The sequence below is a fragment of the Miscanthus floridulus genome, chromosome 17, assembly GCF_019320115.1.
Source record: "Miscanthus floridulus cultivar M001 chromosome 17, ASM1932011v1, whole genome shotgun sequence".
NCBI lineage: Eukaryota > Viridiplantae > Streptophyta > Magnoliopsida > Poales > Poaceae > Miscanthus > Miscanthus floridulus.
This window is the reverse complement of record NC_089596.1, coordinates 25997671-26014932: the sequence shown is the minus strand read 5'-3', so window position 1 is coordinate 26014932 and position 17262 is coordinate 25997671. Positions and strand designations below refer to the sequence as shown.

The window sequence follows — 17262 nt, the reverse complement described above, 5'->3', positions numbered from 1 at the left end:
GAGGCCATCACTAGCAAAGTCCACCAAACAGAAAAGAAGTATCCAAATATTGATGCCATCAAATGGTCAAAGGATTGCCTGAAAACATATGAAAGAGGCAAACCCTTCCTACCAAATCAGAACATCCAACACCTACCACTTGGAATGAGAAGGTTCCATGATTGGTATTTGTGTGTTCTCCTAACGAGCATAGACCTCGTACAAGCATGCTTCCCCACCGGCACATTTGGAAGCCCAGCCGGGAAAATTATCTTTGACTTCAACGACATGCAGACATGCTTTCACCTCGGAGCAATGGAAATTAATCTAATTCACACGTGGTGCCTGTAAAAGTCCTTGCCCTCCCAATATGATATGAATGTAATCTTTGGATTTTGTTGTAACTAACCCACACCGTGATTTGTAGAATGTAAGTGCACATTATAAAACAAATGCCAAGTGTGAAATCCGGGTATATAGACCCTCAAGCTATAGCACAAACAAATTTTAATTATCCTAGACAGTGGAAACTGGATGCTAAAGAGCTAGCTGCTGGAAAGACCCTTCGAGAGAAAGAGGACATCCGTGCGAAGAAACTAAGGCAAGAGTCCCTTAAGGTTTTGGCATACATTGCCGTAGCTTTTAAAAATCTCTAATAACACTCTACTATATAGCTACCATACAACTTCGAGTAAGTTCAACTCTATACTTAAAGCTTTGTTTGATATATTTTATTCGATGCAAAAGAGCTTATCTAGTTCTATGATTAAATTCATGCAGCAACCACTGGATTTGTATAGGCGTCGATGTTTGGAGGAGCATGGCATGGGTCTTTGATTCAATAGATAGAGACCCGGTGATATACAAAGACTTCATATCGATTTTCAAGACATATACATATCAACAATCTTCATTAGCTTATATGTTTGTATACATACTTGTAACGTTCACTTTTGGATACTAACAAGTTGCATTTGCTAAAATAATTCGAACAGGGTATTCAGGTTCTATGTCAATGAATATCACGGAAGGCAAGATTCAGTAAGGAAGGAAAGGCTGGCTATAAAAACACTATGTGCGGTAAGTGTAACTTATTTTAGTACTCCATTATATGGCTATCAAAAGCATTACTTAACATTTTCATATGCATAACACATAGTGCCCCAAGCATAAGCCTAGGAGTGTACATTATGGATACTATGTATATTCTATGATGAGTAACACCGGTGCCTATAGGAGACACTCTTTAAGGGTAAGTTTGAACCTTTTCACCTGTAGTATAAAAACTTCGCACATGATATGAAATACTAAACCGAAACTTGTTCTCTTGTAGTGGAAAGAAGAGAAAGAAATGAAAAAAGACCCATACAAGGATGACCAACTCTTAGAGCTCATCGGCGACCTTTGCAACTTCATATTGGACCAGATTGTACACGTCAAAGGCACCTACCATGACCGAGATTCTGACTTAGGTAGAAATCCTCAGTACCAACACCTTCGTGAGACTGAAAGGCTAGCTCTAGGCCGTTGATAATAATATATATAGAATTTGACATTGGTCTTACCTTGTGGGACGGTTTGGACTTGTGGAACGAATTAGACTTATGAATTATGTCTATTTAATGATGAATTGTATATATTCTTGTGAATTGGACTTATAATGGTAGTTTATATAATGCTCCTGTGCTTGTGGTCAAATTTGAATTATATATGTTCTAGTCAGATTTGAATTAATTATATATATATATATATATATCCAACAACTAAAAAGAACAAAGTGTGGATATTTTTTGGTGTGACATTAGTTTTGATTCGTCCGTCTGCCCACGCCTGCGATCCCACGACATCTTAATTACTGATTGATCGTGTCATTCTCCTTGATTGAATATTGGTTGTCATGTGATAGAGGAATCACGACAAAATTCGAAGTAAAAAATTATTGTGCTATCCATATACACATTGCATGTTTGCATGCACCAGCATACATGGCAACGAGCAAAAGGAAAGAGAATTAACACAGAAGAAAAGAGAATTAAGATAAAAGGAACCTCTTTGCATTTCCGAGAACCTTGTTAAATATGTCTACATTTAATTACTTCTCCTCTTTGTATTTGCAAAAGGGACATCTTTTTCCTCCTTTTATTTGGTTTCACGCTCACGTGTTCCATCGCCCTCGCTTGCTGTTTCTTGTGTGAACCATAGTTGATGTCATCTGTCTTCCATGGCTCAGCCTCCCAATCTTAAGAGAAGGTCCCTACCTCTCTCTGACTGGAGATCCGGCCTGCCAGAGGATCTCCTCGAGTCCATCGGGCAGCGTCTCGCGTCAGGCCATGACGCGGCATCCTTTCGATCCGCTTGCTCTCCATGGCGCGCCGCCGTCCCATTCGCGACCTTCGGGCCACTCCTGCTGCTCTCGTTCGACCCCAACTCGGACCGCGTCGGCTTCTACTGCGTCCCGGAGAAGAAGGTCTTGTCCAAGACGCTGTCCGACGTGCGCGGCAAGGTGGCGTGCGGCTCCTCGTGTGGGTGGCTGGTGCTCATGGACGAGGCGGCGTCCATGACGCTGCTGAATCCATTCGCCGGTGCCCGTGCCCCCCGCGTTGAGCTCCCGCTAGCAGGCAAACACGTTGAGGCGGCGTCCTCATCGGAACACGTGTCTAGGGTCCACGGCCGGTGGGTCCTCCATCCCACCAACGACTATGGGGACACGGATGCCGCAGGCAGAGCCATCGAGCTAGAAGACATGAGGGACTTGTTCTTCCGTGAGATCGTGCTCTCGGCGCCGCCTGACGCCACCGGCCGCGAGTGCATGGCCATGTCCATGCTTGGGTGCTCCACGGAGGCCGCGTTCTGCCGGGTTGGAGTCGACAGCGCATGGACGCTGCTCGACACAAAACTGGAGTTCTCCATGGGGTCCATCGTCCACTGCCAAGACAAGTTCTTGGCGATCGACTGCACTGGAGAAATCTCCGTCTGCAGCAGCAACGCCGCCGACGCTACTCCAACCGCGACGCTGCTGCCATCGCTGTCGCCACCTACGGGGCTCTGCCACTGCAGCTACCTGGAATCAAACGGTGAGCTGCACATTGTGGGTGCCATGGTAAGCACATTCCACGAGACACAGAGCTTCACCTACAGCAGCGTGATCTACAAGTGCAACATCCACGACCGTACGCCGGAGTGGTCTAAGGTGAGGGACATCGGTGATCAGACACTGTTCGTGTCTAAACATTTCAATGAAAGCTCCAGTGGAACAAGTGTATCCAAGTACAAGGAGAATAAAATCTACATGTCTGAGCCATTGTATGGGGATCCATACGACTTGGTCCATCGACTGGAGATCGTTGATATTGCTACCGGCGCATCCGAAGTGAAGCCCGTCCAGGAAAAGATGCAGGGTTCCGAGGCTCTAGGTTGGATTCGACCCAATCTCTGGAAGCTCTAGAGTTTGTGAGCCTACGACGCCGCGCACTCCGTGACTGTGTTAAATTGATAAACTTTGCTTTTTGAATTAAATGTCACTTTAATGTTGGTATTTAATTTAACAGTATTATTATCTTATCGTGCGATCCATGTATTTTTAGTATAAATTGTTTGTTATCCCGTAGCAACGTACTAGCACGCTATATATATATATATATATATATATATATATATATATATATATATATATATATATATATATATATATATATATATATATATATTCTGGTTGAATTTGAATTGTAAATTTGAATTTTTTTTTGTGGAAAAATGTATTGTAGGGGCGGTTCTAGACTGAACCGCCCCTACAAACAGGTATTATAGGGGGCGGCTGATACTACAGCCGCCTCTACAAATATATTTTATAGAGGCGCGGCTGGTACTACAGCCGCCTCTACAAATATATTTTATAGAGGCGGCTGGTGTTACCAGCCGCTCCGACAAATCGATTTATAGGAGCAGCTGTTAACACCAGTCGCCTCTACAAATCGATTTGTAAGAGCGGTCTGAAAACCACCCCTACAAATACATAATTTATAGAGACGGTATGATAGGAGCGGTGGGCCGAGCCGCCTCTGTAAAGCCTCACCAGCCGCCCCCTACTAATCCTGTATGCGGTAGTGACTCTCCTTGAGAGCCTTGGCGGCCTTGTCCATGGACACGCCGGCCTTTGACATGACGAGCTCTGCCTTGGCGGCCTTGTCCATCCAACCCCATCCCGATGTCCGCGGCGGCCATGCGCAGCTGTACCGCGCGTGCGGGCACGCCCTGCGATGGCTGCTCCGGTCATAGTAGGTTAGCCTAGCGGCGTAGCCATGGGTGGCGTTCAGGCACGGGACGTGGATGGAGTCCACCACTCGCTCCATGGCATGGCACCTGCTGTCGTCCGAGTCGATTTCGATACGGCACACATGGCACTCGGCATTGCAGGTGGCCTCGAGCTTGCCGCGGCACGGAGAGAACACATCACATGCCCATCGATGCACTTCAAGCATGCATATAAGTATAGGTGGTCATCAGCAGAGCATGTGAATGAGTGTAAAACATACATGAACAAATGGTAGACACAAGGAGTGGTCATCAGCAGTGAAGGAGAGGTAGTAATAAACCACCTACGGTTAACCATTGACATTTAAAAAAATTTAACACTACTGCATTTAGAAAGGTTAATTCTTGTATTGAGGTGCGATGGACTAATTGAGAACTGATGTGTGGCAACTAACAATCACAAGCGCTCGATGAAACACTAGTGCTCTAACAAGGTTGACAGATAAAAAATGGTTGGCATAGAAAATCGAATTTATATATTCTAGCTCCATCCCTTGGATGTATAAATAATTAGATCCTAATAATACCATGCCTCTTATTAAAAAAAAGAAAGAAAAATCATACTACAATGTTATTCAGGAGTTCAGTTGCATTGCTGCTTCACTTTTATATTTTGTGTTCAGATGATGAGATTTTGCCTCGAATTCTTCAGAACCCGATCAGCTCCTATTTCCCCCCCTGGAAACTAAGCAAACAGTAAATCCCAAAAATGATGTTCTTTTTCAAAACTATAATCTGTCTGATAATCATCGTCTGACACTAAATGCGGTTACGAACTTGTTATGCAATGGATCTGGAGTGTCGAGATTCAGCAAGCTTAATCTATTGCTACTCATCATGAAAGAATTGACAAATATTTTGTACCTGGAAGATGGGCGGCCTGAGCGGGAGGTAGCAGACGCCGCAGTCGAGGGCGTCGCCGCCGTCCTCCAACGTCGGCCCTGTTCGCTTTTCTTAATCTGTCTTTTTCAGTTTGTTTTTTTAACTAGGACAGTGTTTTTCTCTCCCAACAAATCAGCCAGAACCGTGTTTCGATTTATTTTTTCAGCAAAACGAACGGACCGTCACGGCCAGAGCCCCGTTCTCATCGATGAGCTCAGCGTTATCGTCCACGTTCTTCTTCACCATGGGGTCATCACCAGCATTCAAGTCGTTAGCTGCCTCCGTTTGTGGATTCATCGCCATCTCTCCTTCCACTAAAGGAATCAGAGTGGGAGGAGGTCCACCACCACCACGTAGCTTGTCGAGACCATTGGGGCCGAGCGTGGCTCTGACGATGTCGCCCACTGCCGTGCAGGCCGCCAACGCTGTGATCAAACAAGCCAAAACAGTAATTAAACCAGCGCGCGACCAGATGGCTACTCGATCGGGCCATCACTAGATCTCAGAAACCCTGCACGCTGCCGCGGCGGAAGGGGTGGCGGCGATTACCGTTCTCGTTCAGCGTGCGGACGTTCTGGCGCTCGCGGAGCATGTCGGGAGTTGGCGCTGTGATCGGCATGGCTGCGGCGGCAAGGTGGGACTGGGAGGAGGTGGTTCGAGGCGAATGAGCTCGCACGCTCAAATGAGGTTTTGTGCATATGATATATGACCTGCGGCGGCCATGGATGATGGGTTAGGGTTCAATGAGGCGACGGGCTTGCGATAAGGATGAAACTGAGTGCAGCCCATCAATCAAGATAGAAAAAAAAGGCCCATGACTTGAATCATGCGGCCCAACTACCCGCCGAGGGCAGGGCTTTGGGAGGCGCACCCAAGACCGATTCCTGTGACGAACTATGCCAGCTCAGGCTTAAACTCACTTAGGGTCCGTTCGTTTCCGCCGGAATCACTGTCAGGAACAGTTCCCGACCGGAATCGATAGTTTATTTGTATAAGATTTTATCAACCGGAATGAATCCTGGTATTAAACTGCTCCAAACGAACGAGCCCTTAGGGCTCGGTTCGGTCGGGGCATTAGGACGCCAGGAATTAATCCGCCAGTGAATGCTTCTGTAAATGCTGTCTGGAATTCTTCCTGGCCTCATTCCGGTCAAACGACGGGGCCTAAAAGGTTCGAAACCAGAAGCACGACTGGGTCTTGGTACTTGGTAGTCCGAGATTTTTTTAGCTAGCTTTGCAGCTACGTCCACTAACACCGCATCGAAGTTAAGAATTAAATGAATAAATTGTCCAAAACCCGGTCACCCGAAGTAAATCTTTTTTACCGATGGCGCCGCTCCTTTTCGTCCCCAACAAAACTTGGCACCAGCACCACCGATCCCCGTGCTCACCACTGCCTCATGTCCAGAAACCCCCCCCCCCCCCCCCCCAACACACAACTACACAAATGATTTTGTGAGACAATGCTCTTTTATTAACGGAGGCGGTCAAAAAATTCAACCGCCTCGTAAAATACCGACGATTAACGGAGGCGATCGATTTTATTTACCGAGGCGGTTGAAAAATACCGACCTCCGAAAATCAATTTACAGAGGTGAGCGTTTTAAAACAACCGCCTATAAAAATAGTCTATTTCCGGAGGCGGTTATCTTCGTAAATCCATTTTTGGAGGCGGACACACTATAAGGCCCGCCTCCAAAAATACTGGCCCAGCTTGCAAAGCCCATATGTAACTCCAACCGGGCTCCTATATAAAGCAGACTTATGGTTTCTCACTTCACTTCTCTCCCTCCCTCCCGATCGAGTCACTCCCTCCCGACGGCGCGTCGAGCCCCCTTCACTCCAATGACGCCCCTCTCGCTCCCTCCCGACAGCTCACCCTCCCCCCCCCCCTTGCGATGGCACCCCCCTCTCTCTCTCCTCCCCCGAGCTCCAACGTCGACCGCGCGCAGGGGCGCTCCCGGCGGCGGTGGCGGTGCATCCTCTGTGGGCGCAGGCGCAGGGGCGGCCTCACGACAGCGCCTCAACCGTCATGAGAAAACTTGACAGTGAAAGTCAACCTTTCCTGATGGACAACTGTCACGGAATATTTTCTGACAGTCGATGAACCATCGGTTGGCAAGCTTCCCATCAGCGTCTATTCCTGACGGCTACTAACTCATCGAGGATAGTTTGAACTTTTCCCAACAGTCGCTAAACCGCCAGCAAAATTTTAAACTTTCACTGCCAAGCACTAAACCCGTCAGGGAAAGCTTGAACTTCCCCGTCGGTTGCTGAACCATCATGCCAAAAAAAGGCTTTTCCCACCAGCCTATCTACCGTCACGGTTGAGCAATTCCTGATGGCACACCTCCGTGAAAGAACGTCTTTCCTGTCAATTTGAATTAACCACTGTTCACAGCTAGTAATTAACCATTAAAAACAATATTACGCAGTAGTTATGTAACCATTCATCCACACCAAAGTAATAAATATTATATTCAATAATCTTAGAACATCATTCAAGTTGTTCATAAATACAAAGCTATATAATAGTTAGTGCCTCCTAGTTAGCACAAGTTAATAATATAGCTATAGCCATAGCGCAGCAAGAGTCCGGGCGAGAGGCGCGAGGTGCGCCGGAGCGCAGCGTGCGCGAGGCACGGGCGACGCGAGGTGAGAGCAGCATGCGTCGCGAGGCATGAGGTGAGGGTGGGGGCACGAGCCATGAGGCGCGGGTGGGGCGCGCGAGGCGCTGGGGGAGACGGATCCGTCCCGTCCGGCCGTACGGAATTTTGTTGGCCCTTTTTTAGAAAAATATTTAGATTTAGACTCCTGGAGCTAGTTTATAATTAAGCTACATATTCTTGAAGCTTGTTACAACCGGTTTGCTAATAAGTAAACCGTTCATGTAAGAAATAGGAGGCGTCTTGAAAAATTTTTGTTTGTACCGGTGTGAGTGTCTTGCGTCCACATCGTCAACTGCGCCAGGGGTAGAACTGCCGCAGCGGCCCAACAGGGCAGCGGTACGGGCACGTCCGGCGGTGGGTGCTCCGGTCGTAGTAGACTGGCCTGGCGGCGCAGCCATGGGCAGCGTACGGGGCAGGGCACCCGAACATACTCCACCATGCGCTCCAGGCTATGGCTCCTGATGTAGCCACGTCCAGCTAAGTCGACGCGGCACACGTGGCACCTTGTGTTGCCGGTGGACATGAGCTTTTCGCAGCATGTTGAGCACACAGCGTGCCCCTCGATGCACTGCACGCAGTAGTAGCCAATCAATCAAGATGCATGTTATATATATCCTCCCACAAATCTGTGAATTATTATGTTGTTTAGGACGTCATATATACCTGGAAGATGGGGGGCTTGAACGGGAGGTAGCAGACGCCGCAGTCGAAGGCGGCGGCGTCTTCCACCGTCATCGTCGACGTCCCGTCCGCCGCCACGAGATCGTCGGAGTCATCGTCAGAGTCGGCCGCCTTCTTCTCCCATGATGACTTAGTCATCGAATATTTATTCTACCTCAATCGCTCGCGTAGTCTTCGTTTCATATGCTGCAGATATGCAAACACAATACTTCCTTCATCCTTAATTTTTTATATTAGCTAATATATATATATACCCTGGTACCAAATAATATTCAGTACCCGAGCCCGTCCGCGCGCACCCATTCCACGGCCCCGATCCGTAGCTGACCCAGCAGCAGCCAGCACGCACCACCCCCTCCGCTCCACCACGGGTCACCGTTATTCCCGATAAAAAAGAATCGACTGGTTTCATCCGTATCCGTCGCCACCACATGACCTCAGCCCCCACGACCACCCCTCCGTGCCGGTCATGGGAGAATCGGTTGCATCCGGCTCCGTCGCTCCCGTGGTCCGTGGAGGCCATCCTTCCCCGCTGCCATCCTTCCCCACCGCCCGTGTGCCTCCGCCGACGAAACTCCAGCGACACCTGGTTATATCTGCCGCTGCCGCACCCGAGGCGGCCATCCTCCTCGCACCGCCGCCCATCCGTTCCTTGCCTCGCCGCTGCTGTGGGCACACCCAGCACCACCGTCTTCACCTCACCCAATCAGCTTGAGGTCGCCACGGACCGCGACCGTTTCTGTTATCGTATGATTTGTTTTGGGTTTTTTTTGCCTAAATCCAGGAGATTAGTTGGATGATCCCCTCCCAAATTCATCTATATGAAGTGCGTTGCATCCTTTATCGCGGAGGCAAGCTTACAACTCTTTCTTTCTTTTTTGTTTCCGTTAGAACCTAACAGGATTATGCAACAATACGATTGGCTTGTTTTTGTGCAGATCGCCTGTGAAACATCAGCGCCAGGATCGCCTGTGAATTTCTCCCATCCTCCTGGTGCTGCAGGCCAGATCTGCATGTTGCTCGGCTGCGCTGGTCTTCTTTGCCAGATCCGAACCATGCATGAAGTTGATTTTTGACACAAATTTCTACATCCTCATGGCCTGCGGATAATGGATGTGCAAGCACCAAGGTTCAGGAATCGTGCCCCTCTTTATTACACAAAATACATATTTACAAATTGATCATGTTTCTGCATTCAACTACATTTGGAGTAGGAATGCATGAGCTCGATCAAGCTGTTGTAGTACCGCCAGGCTATCTCTTCTATTTTGGTTCTCAAGTGTCCAACTGTCACCAACTTGATATGTTAGGCAAAACATATTAGCTGCAGACAGTCCAATAAACAATTGATGGTTAACCAATTAGCTATCACCATAAATATTCATTTCTAGAAACAGATATTAGAAATTTAGGATTGTTCCAGAAAACAGGTGGTCATAGAAATCCTAGCCAACTAAATAATAATAAAAATTATTATTTAGAAACACAATAGTGCATACAGATTATGTGTCTCTGGTTATCACAGTTACCTAGGTCAATGTGAGTATTAGAGAGCATAGGTCCAGTTTTGCATTAGTAAATTTCATCCGTCAGCGGGCTGCAGTTCCAGCTTTCACTCCATGGCGACATGAATAAATATTAGTATGTATGTTTGTAGGTCACATGAATAAATAGTTCAGTCCAGATTTGGCAAGCCATTAATATAAACTGATGAGATTTCGCCCATCACTAATACATGGGCAGTGTGCTTGCGGTAGTAACTCATCTAAGGCACATATGCCTGAGAAAAACAGAGCTTATGGAGTAGAAAACAAAGCAAGGCCATTAGAGTAACCTTGCCTGGTACCTTGACACTAGCAAATCACTTTTTAAACCTGATTTTTATGCTTTGGCACTAACTTTAAACATGATTTTTGTGCTTGTAAAATTGTACTATGATTTAGCATGATAGCTAATACTTTATTCAGCATGGCAAGAAATCAGCAAGCAGAGAACTCTAACAAGGGAAGACTAAGTGCACTGCAGAGGTCAGTTCCACTGCACTTCAACAAATGTAAAGTATCTTTTTAAACATGTGTTTTTCAAGTTTTTGCATGTCACTAACGATGGTTCCAGACTTCCAGTTGATCCATTTATATGAGTATAAGTATAATACTTTAATTCGGTGACTATGTTTATCTTTCACCTTTTTCTATAGTATGTAAAATGTATCCTGTGCTTACTGAATTATTTTTGCATACTTATTTCCCATTTATGTCAGCTTGAAGGTCCTATAATCGTATCATATTTGAATGGTTAGTGGATGTTGTACCCTTCATTTACTATGTATTCAACAATGGATTAGAAGTCAGGAAAAAGCAATTCATACTCATTAATTTTTTTTGTTGATTTGACAAGAGAAATTAATTTTATTGTGTTCAGCACATAGGTAATTCAATATAGCCTATAGCTCTTTGAGATGAAAGCATCAAATGCATTAGCTAATTTTGATTTCAGCTATTTTGAAATTGTTCAATGCTCAGCAATGGGACCGCTTGTTAGGCAAAGCAGTGATGTTTTTGTTATTGTTGGGGAAGCATGATTGCCTATTTGGCATGGTGGCCTATGGTGGTGTTTGGTCCAACTTTTTCTCCTTGGAGAATATGGAGTAGTACGTGCCCAGTACTACCGAATTTGCCTGGGTGTTCTAGTTCTTTACTCGGCTTGGATCTTGTATTTGTTGGTTTTAACTCGCATAACTAAAATTGATTTCTGCATCACATCACTTGACCTTTTGCTGGTACAGTTTTCTCAAATTGGTTTGTGATTTTGTTTCACTGAAACTATTCCTATTAATTTAGTCATTCTGCAAGGTATGTGTTGCATGGAAAATGTGCATATCTCTTTACCGCATTTTAAAACCTTCATCGAACAACTTCATAAACTCATTTTCTTCAGCTCCTTGCATCCCATGGTAAAATCTTACACGTTATTGTTCTGATAGTTTTTTATGCTCACGCTACCTCTAGATCACAAATATTCCCACTCTATTTAAATATGCATATCTCAAGTTGTTGATGTTGTATTTTGCCCCATGTACCAGATATGTTGTTCCTTTCATTACTCAATAGGCATTAGCTAGGACTAGGACTATATTTTCATTATACACGATAGAGTCATTGATTTCTGCACCATAGTCAAATGTTTACAACGATTTGATTTGGTACTCATTCCTTGCAGAAATTGATCTTTCTAAGAAACAAGAGTTTTAGTTTGCTTATATGTGTACCAAATCTGTTTGCTCATATTTATTTGACAAAGATAATTGCTTGGTCCGTTTGGTGCTGCTTATAAGCATTGTAGTTTGTCCAGTAGAGATCTTTAGTTGGTTGCTGTTAATTGTAGCACAAAGGTAGCAGTGATTGTAAGTAGCCTTGTCATGAATTGTGAAGTGGGTGTCTTTTGGAATCTGAATCAGAAGGTACTGATAGTTTTTTATGCTCACGCTACAATCACCATACTTCGCTAATAAAAATATGTTACTTCTTCTCATATACAGTTATACAATTCAGATATTTACCATCTTTTGCCGATTGATATGCATGACGTGTACAAACAAGCATGCTGCTGGGACACATGTTGCAGGTCCGAGGGAAGATTATTTGAGATAGCATGTATGACACATTTAAGATATACTCAATTGAAAGAGATATTTTATATATATATTCTTCTCTCTGTAAAAGACAAGACATTCTCCATGGATAGCACACTTTTTTTACCATATTCATCTAAAAGAAAAAAATATAAATATTTGTAGTTTTCACAATCTTAAGCAGATATGAGGGGGAGATTGCTCTACAATGAATAGTTTATATTTTGTTTGCTATTTTTGTACTTAACTAATTGTATTATTGCTTATAATGGTTTTGATCAAGCAGGATACATTCGGGGTTGTCTAACCTGTGCTTTCAGTAGGGTGGTTCTTCCTGTTTCGTGCCCTGCTCTGCTTCTGCTCCCTATACAGTGCTACTGCTGCAGCATGTCCTCCTCACGGTGCTTCTAGATACCGATAATGGTTCTTGCAGCTGTATATTCTTCATACATGGCATGTTACAAAGAGCAGTCAAGTAGCCACTAGAATTGTATTAAATTTACAAATTTCCAAGTCACTTTGGTTAACAAATAATGTTTGTCACCAACTTACTTTTATGCTTTGATCCTAGACGAGCATAAAAAATGTTGCACATACTTTGATTTGACAATTTTATTGTTAACAATTTTATATTTAACTATAAAAAGTCATTCTTGACGGGGATTAACAATTAAAAGCATATCTCAATTTTATACTGATAACAAAAATTCATTGTTCTTGACAGCGATATAGCATGAGCACTGCCAAGAAAAATGCAAAAAAAAGATGCAAAAAAGAACATGAAAAGTCCACGCAAAAGAGATGCAAAAAAAAGAATGTGAAAAGTTCACGACAAAAAAGTAAAAAGTCAATGCAAATAAGGAACGGAAACTCAGTCAACGCAAAACAAAACCAAAAAAAGGGTCCATGTGTGGAAAAAAAAACACGGCCACGGGAGGAAAAAAACCACACCTGAGGACGCACGGGACGGTGGCGATAACGGTAAATCATCGAAAGACCATATGGAAGTCCCGTAGGTCCACGTGACCACGTCGATACAAACTTGGATTATATACAAGAGTGTATTTTGTAGTAGTTGTCTATCATATGTTGTGTACAAGGTCGGCACAGGGAAAGTACATTTTCTGGACACTCTTCCATTACCATAAAACAGAATATCCTTAGAGGGTCAAAACACATCGAGGAACTTAATTGTGACTCGAGCTTTCTTGCGTGAATTGTCACTTACTACTACACCACAATTTCATTTGTAACTTAGTGCATGTTTTTTCTTCTTTTTGTATTCACTTTAATACATCTTGTAATGGATATATGAGATTCTAAACAATTTTAAATAAAAAAATTCTGAACTAAAAAGTTTTATATCTCGTCGAGTACTACAGCTTTGGTTTAGTACATCTACATCCGAGGTTATTTGGAAAAAGATTAAGAAAAAATAAATTTTAAAACTCTGGTAACATAAAACATAACTTTTAGATTATAAATAATTTCAAATAAAAAAGTTTTCAACTAGAATTTTTTATATCTCTTCGAGCTCTACTACTTTGGTGTAGGTTGTATCTCCATGTTTGGAAAAGTCGTCTGGGTTTTATGACATGAAATAGGTCATTCGGAAAATTACCAATTAAATTACAAAGATTTATGACATCAAATAGGTATACTATAAAAATATAAACAATGAAGAATTTAATAATAATTGATATCATGAATATTATCATTTTAATATATATAAATTTGATTAAATTTGAGATGTCTTGACTCTTCATAAACTTATAATTTGGAATGGTGGGAGGGAGTAGTATTTAGTATGATTTAGATACACACTATATCTAAATAAAAAGCAATGTATTAAAAATCTAAAATATTTTATAATTTGAAACAGAGGGAGTAGATGACAACATTGGCTCGTTGGCTCACATTCGAATGGATTAGTAGGTGTCAATATCTTATAATTTGAAACAGAGAAAGTACATGACAACATTGCCTCGTTGTTTCATGCATTCGAATAGATTAGTAGAGGCCAAGAACAAATAAAAAGACCAATTAGCGCGATAGCTGCCATCGATTGGTTGAGATATAGAAGTGCACAGCGGCTCGGATCCCTTCGCATGCTCATGCTCATGGTAAAATAAAATCATATTATACTTGGCTACTTGCAAGGCGCACCGTTCCTGTTGCGGCCCGCTCAGCATGATTGCATGAAGCCATGAAAATACAATGCGCGCGTATACCACGCGTCCCTAGTGGCAGTTGGCCACATGCATGAATGGATGTGGCGAATCGACTATCTCCACAGGAGCATAGGTCTGGCCACTGGTGAGGTCCAGCGGCTGCCAGACCTTGCCAGATTGCTAGATCCACCTCTGTATCCTATAATATGCAGATGGGCACTATCCTTTTTGTGAAACATGATCTGGCGAAAGCTCGCAACAAAGCTGTGGCAGATTCGCGTGAGCTAATACCTGTCTATCATTAGACACCAAGTATCCAGGGGAGCGCACTAATTCAGATTGTTCCGTCGAGCACATTCAATAGGAGAACTCGAAAAATCCACATCTTTTATCAGGATCATAAACGAGAGGATAAAGCTTACAACATTCTTAGCCATTTCTTACATCACTTTATTACAACATTAGAATACTTAAACAAGTTGAATGCAACAGCGGGAATTAAGCATATGATTAGAGTTACAGCAGAAACAAAGATTTATCTAATGACATGGTGAAGCATTAATGTAGTGGACATTTCTATACAAGATATGTTAGCATATTTTTCACCTTTTCTTATAAAAAACCTTTAGTGAGTGTTATAAATAAACACTACGATCGCAGCGTGAAAGGAATCCTCTCTGAGCCCACCAGAAGGTTTTCACACACAAGATTCAGCACTAGTATTCACCTGTCACCTGCAACAGGGGGAATAAAACCCTGAGTACTCGATTGTACTCAGCAAGACTTACCCAACAGGAGAAAAATAAAAACTCTAAGGATATGCAAGGCTTATTTGGCTTGCTGATTTATTTCATTTGCAGAAAGCATTACTAATGGTGCATCCTTATGTTCAAAGTTTTTAGCAGTTATTTTTAGTTAAGTAGCTAATTATTCTAAGTAAGCACCTAAGCTACTTTCAAGCATGTGGTAAGCAATCAGAACCATTTTACCATCTTTCATATTCTAGTTCTTACTACGGTGCTAGACCATAGCCAAGTCGGTACCATCTCAAAAGAAACGGCGATTCATGAATCAATATATACTAGTTGGGTACCCCGAAACACATGCCTCACTTGTGCTCTAGGCACAAACAAGACCAATCTGTTCCACTCATGTCTCGGGGTCCAGGTCCCGTCCAAACTTGGACTCCAAGCCCCCAACACTTGAGATCCGGTCTCAATATGGTGCTTAGACCTCCACCTAGTACCCACCCCTAAAAGCCGGTCCAGAAAGAGCCAGAACACATGACAAGAGAGTAACAAGTCTTCACACTCCCATAAGCAAGTATGTGCTCAGGATAATAAGTCTGTGACCTGACTACCATCCACATCAATGGACGGTTCTCAATTGACTCAAGCGGGACAAATACAACCGGAGTCTCGCTCATATGCCTAACCAAGTCCAAATCCAATGCACAATCCTACCTAGTCTCTAATTATCATCCATATATATTACATGTGATAGTAATATTATAATAACAACAATAATATATTTTTTATCTCTCGCGAGTGACAGGTAATCACTCGACTTCTACCAGGGTCCTATAGCATAGCAGCTACACGATCCTACCATACTATTAAGACTCATAGGATAAGGATATATGTATGCAAGTGGGTTTCATTCAATTCCTTAAAACTTAATGCACAAGCATAAAATAAAGTACAGAATAATAGGGGTTATGCACCGGGGCTTGCCTGGATAAGATATAACCAAAAGTTAGCACTCCATCGTGGTGGCACGATCATCAAGACACCATCTTTTCTGCTTCTCCGGTCGACTCCATGATCCATCATTATTCCTATTATGATATACGTGGATGCAACGCAGAGATGTAATTAATCAATGGCAACTGCAACTCTTAAAATACGTTTACGCCTCTCACGCTAACGAGTTAGCTCTAATGACTAACGTACTAGTCCACGTATCCATGTTGTCGAATAAGGCGTTATTTCCCAACAAGCATTTTAGCTTTAGACTTTCAAGGTGTTTCTTTATTTCATTTATATATATATATATATATATATATATATATATATATATATATATATATATATATATATATATATATTCGAACTAGGGCTCCTTAACTATCTTAGCAAGCCACTTATTATGGAGCTACAAAAATTCCAGTGAGCACCTAATAATATTAAGAATTTACTGTAAAATTTTTAGAGCCAACACTATTACCAATTTATTACAAAAATTCCTACAAGTTTATATCTTAACAATATTAAGCATCTCAATTCAATTAGATAACTCCTGAAAATACTATAAAACTATGTGAACAAGATATATTAATAGGTAGATCATAATTTTAGGAACCTAATAAAATTAGTTCATAATTTTTGGACACCGATACGATTTTATATTAAGTCTACAAGTTTAGCTCAGAAATTAAATTAGAAAAGCATTAACTAATTCCTAAGAAAAAGAAAAATGATTTTAGCCGTGTGGCCCATTTACGTTTGGCCCGCACGGACATGGCCCACGTGTGAGACAACCCGCGGCGGGGGAAGCCCGCGCGCGATGGTGCTTTTGCAAAAGAGACATCGAGCTTATCCTGAATTACACCTAATCCCGCAACACTATTCCTATGTCTCTCTAACGAATTCATTTAATCCCCTGGCATAACTCGAATTTCCTCGTGCACGCCCCGATGACTCTGTCCACGGCGGCGCGGCGGGCGGTGGCACGGGGCGGTTACGCCGGCCACTAGAGGCTCGCACAGGCCCAGTTGACGGGCTGACCTCCACCTACGGCCTTAGCACCTATACTAAGCGGCGGTGAGATGCAGCAGGACGCACATGAGCGGTCGACCATGGTGCACAGTCGTCCGCGATGGCTGCGCAGCCGTTCCGGAGAGCTACGATGCTAACAGAGCAGTAGAGGTAGCGGAGAT

The 17262-nt window shown here is 43.3% G+C and overlaps 1 protein-coding gene and 1 long non-coding RNA gene across 2 annotated transcripts; both read left to right on the top strand.

Moving 5' to 3' along the window:
• The first annotated feature begins 2200 nt into the window (after nucleotides 1–2200).
• LOC136518440 (putative F-box protein At5g55150) lies at nucleotides 2201–3425 on the top strand. Its single transcript, XM_066512098.1, has one exon. The coding sequence runs from the start codon at nucleotides 2201–2203 to the stop codon at nucleotides 3422–3424; it is 1224 nt and encodes a 407-aa protein (XP_066368195.1). The 3' UTR covers nucleotide 3425.
• Nucleotides 3426–8930: 5505 nt separating this feature from the next.
• On the top strand, nucleotides 8931–12542 carry LOC136518301 (uncharacterized). Its single transcript, XR_010774459.1, has 3 exons — nucleotides 8931–9373; nucleotides 9461–12175; nucleotides 12440–12542. It is a non-coding gene; the product is annotated as an uncharacterized lncRNA (long non-coding RNA).
• The last annotated feature ends 4720 nt before the right edge of the window (nucleotides 12543–17262 follow it).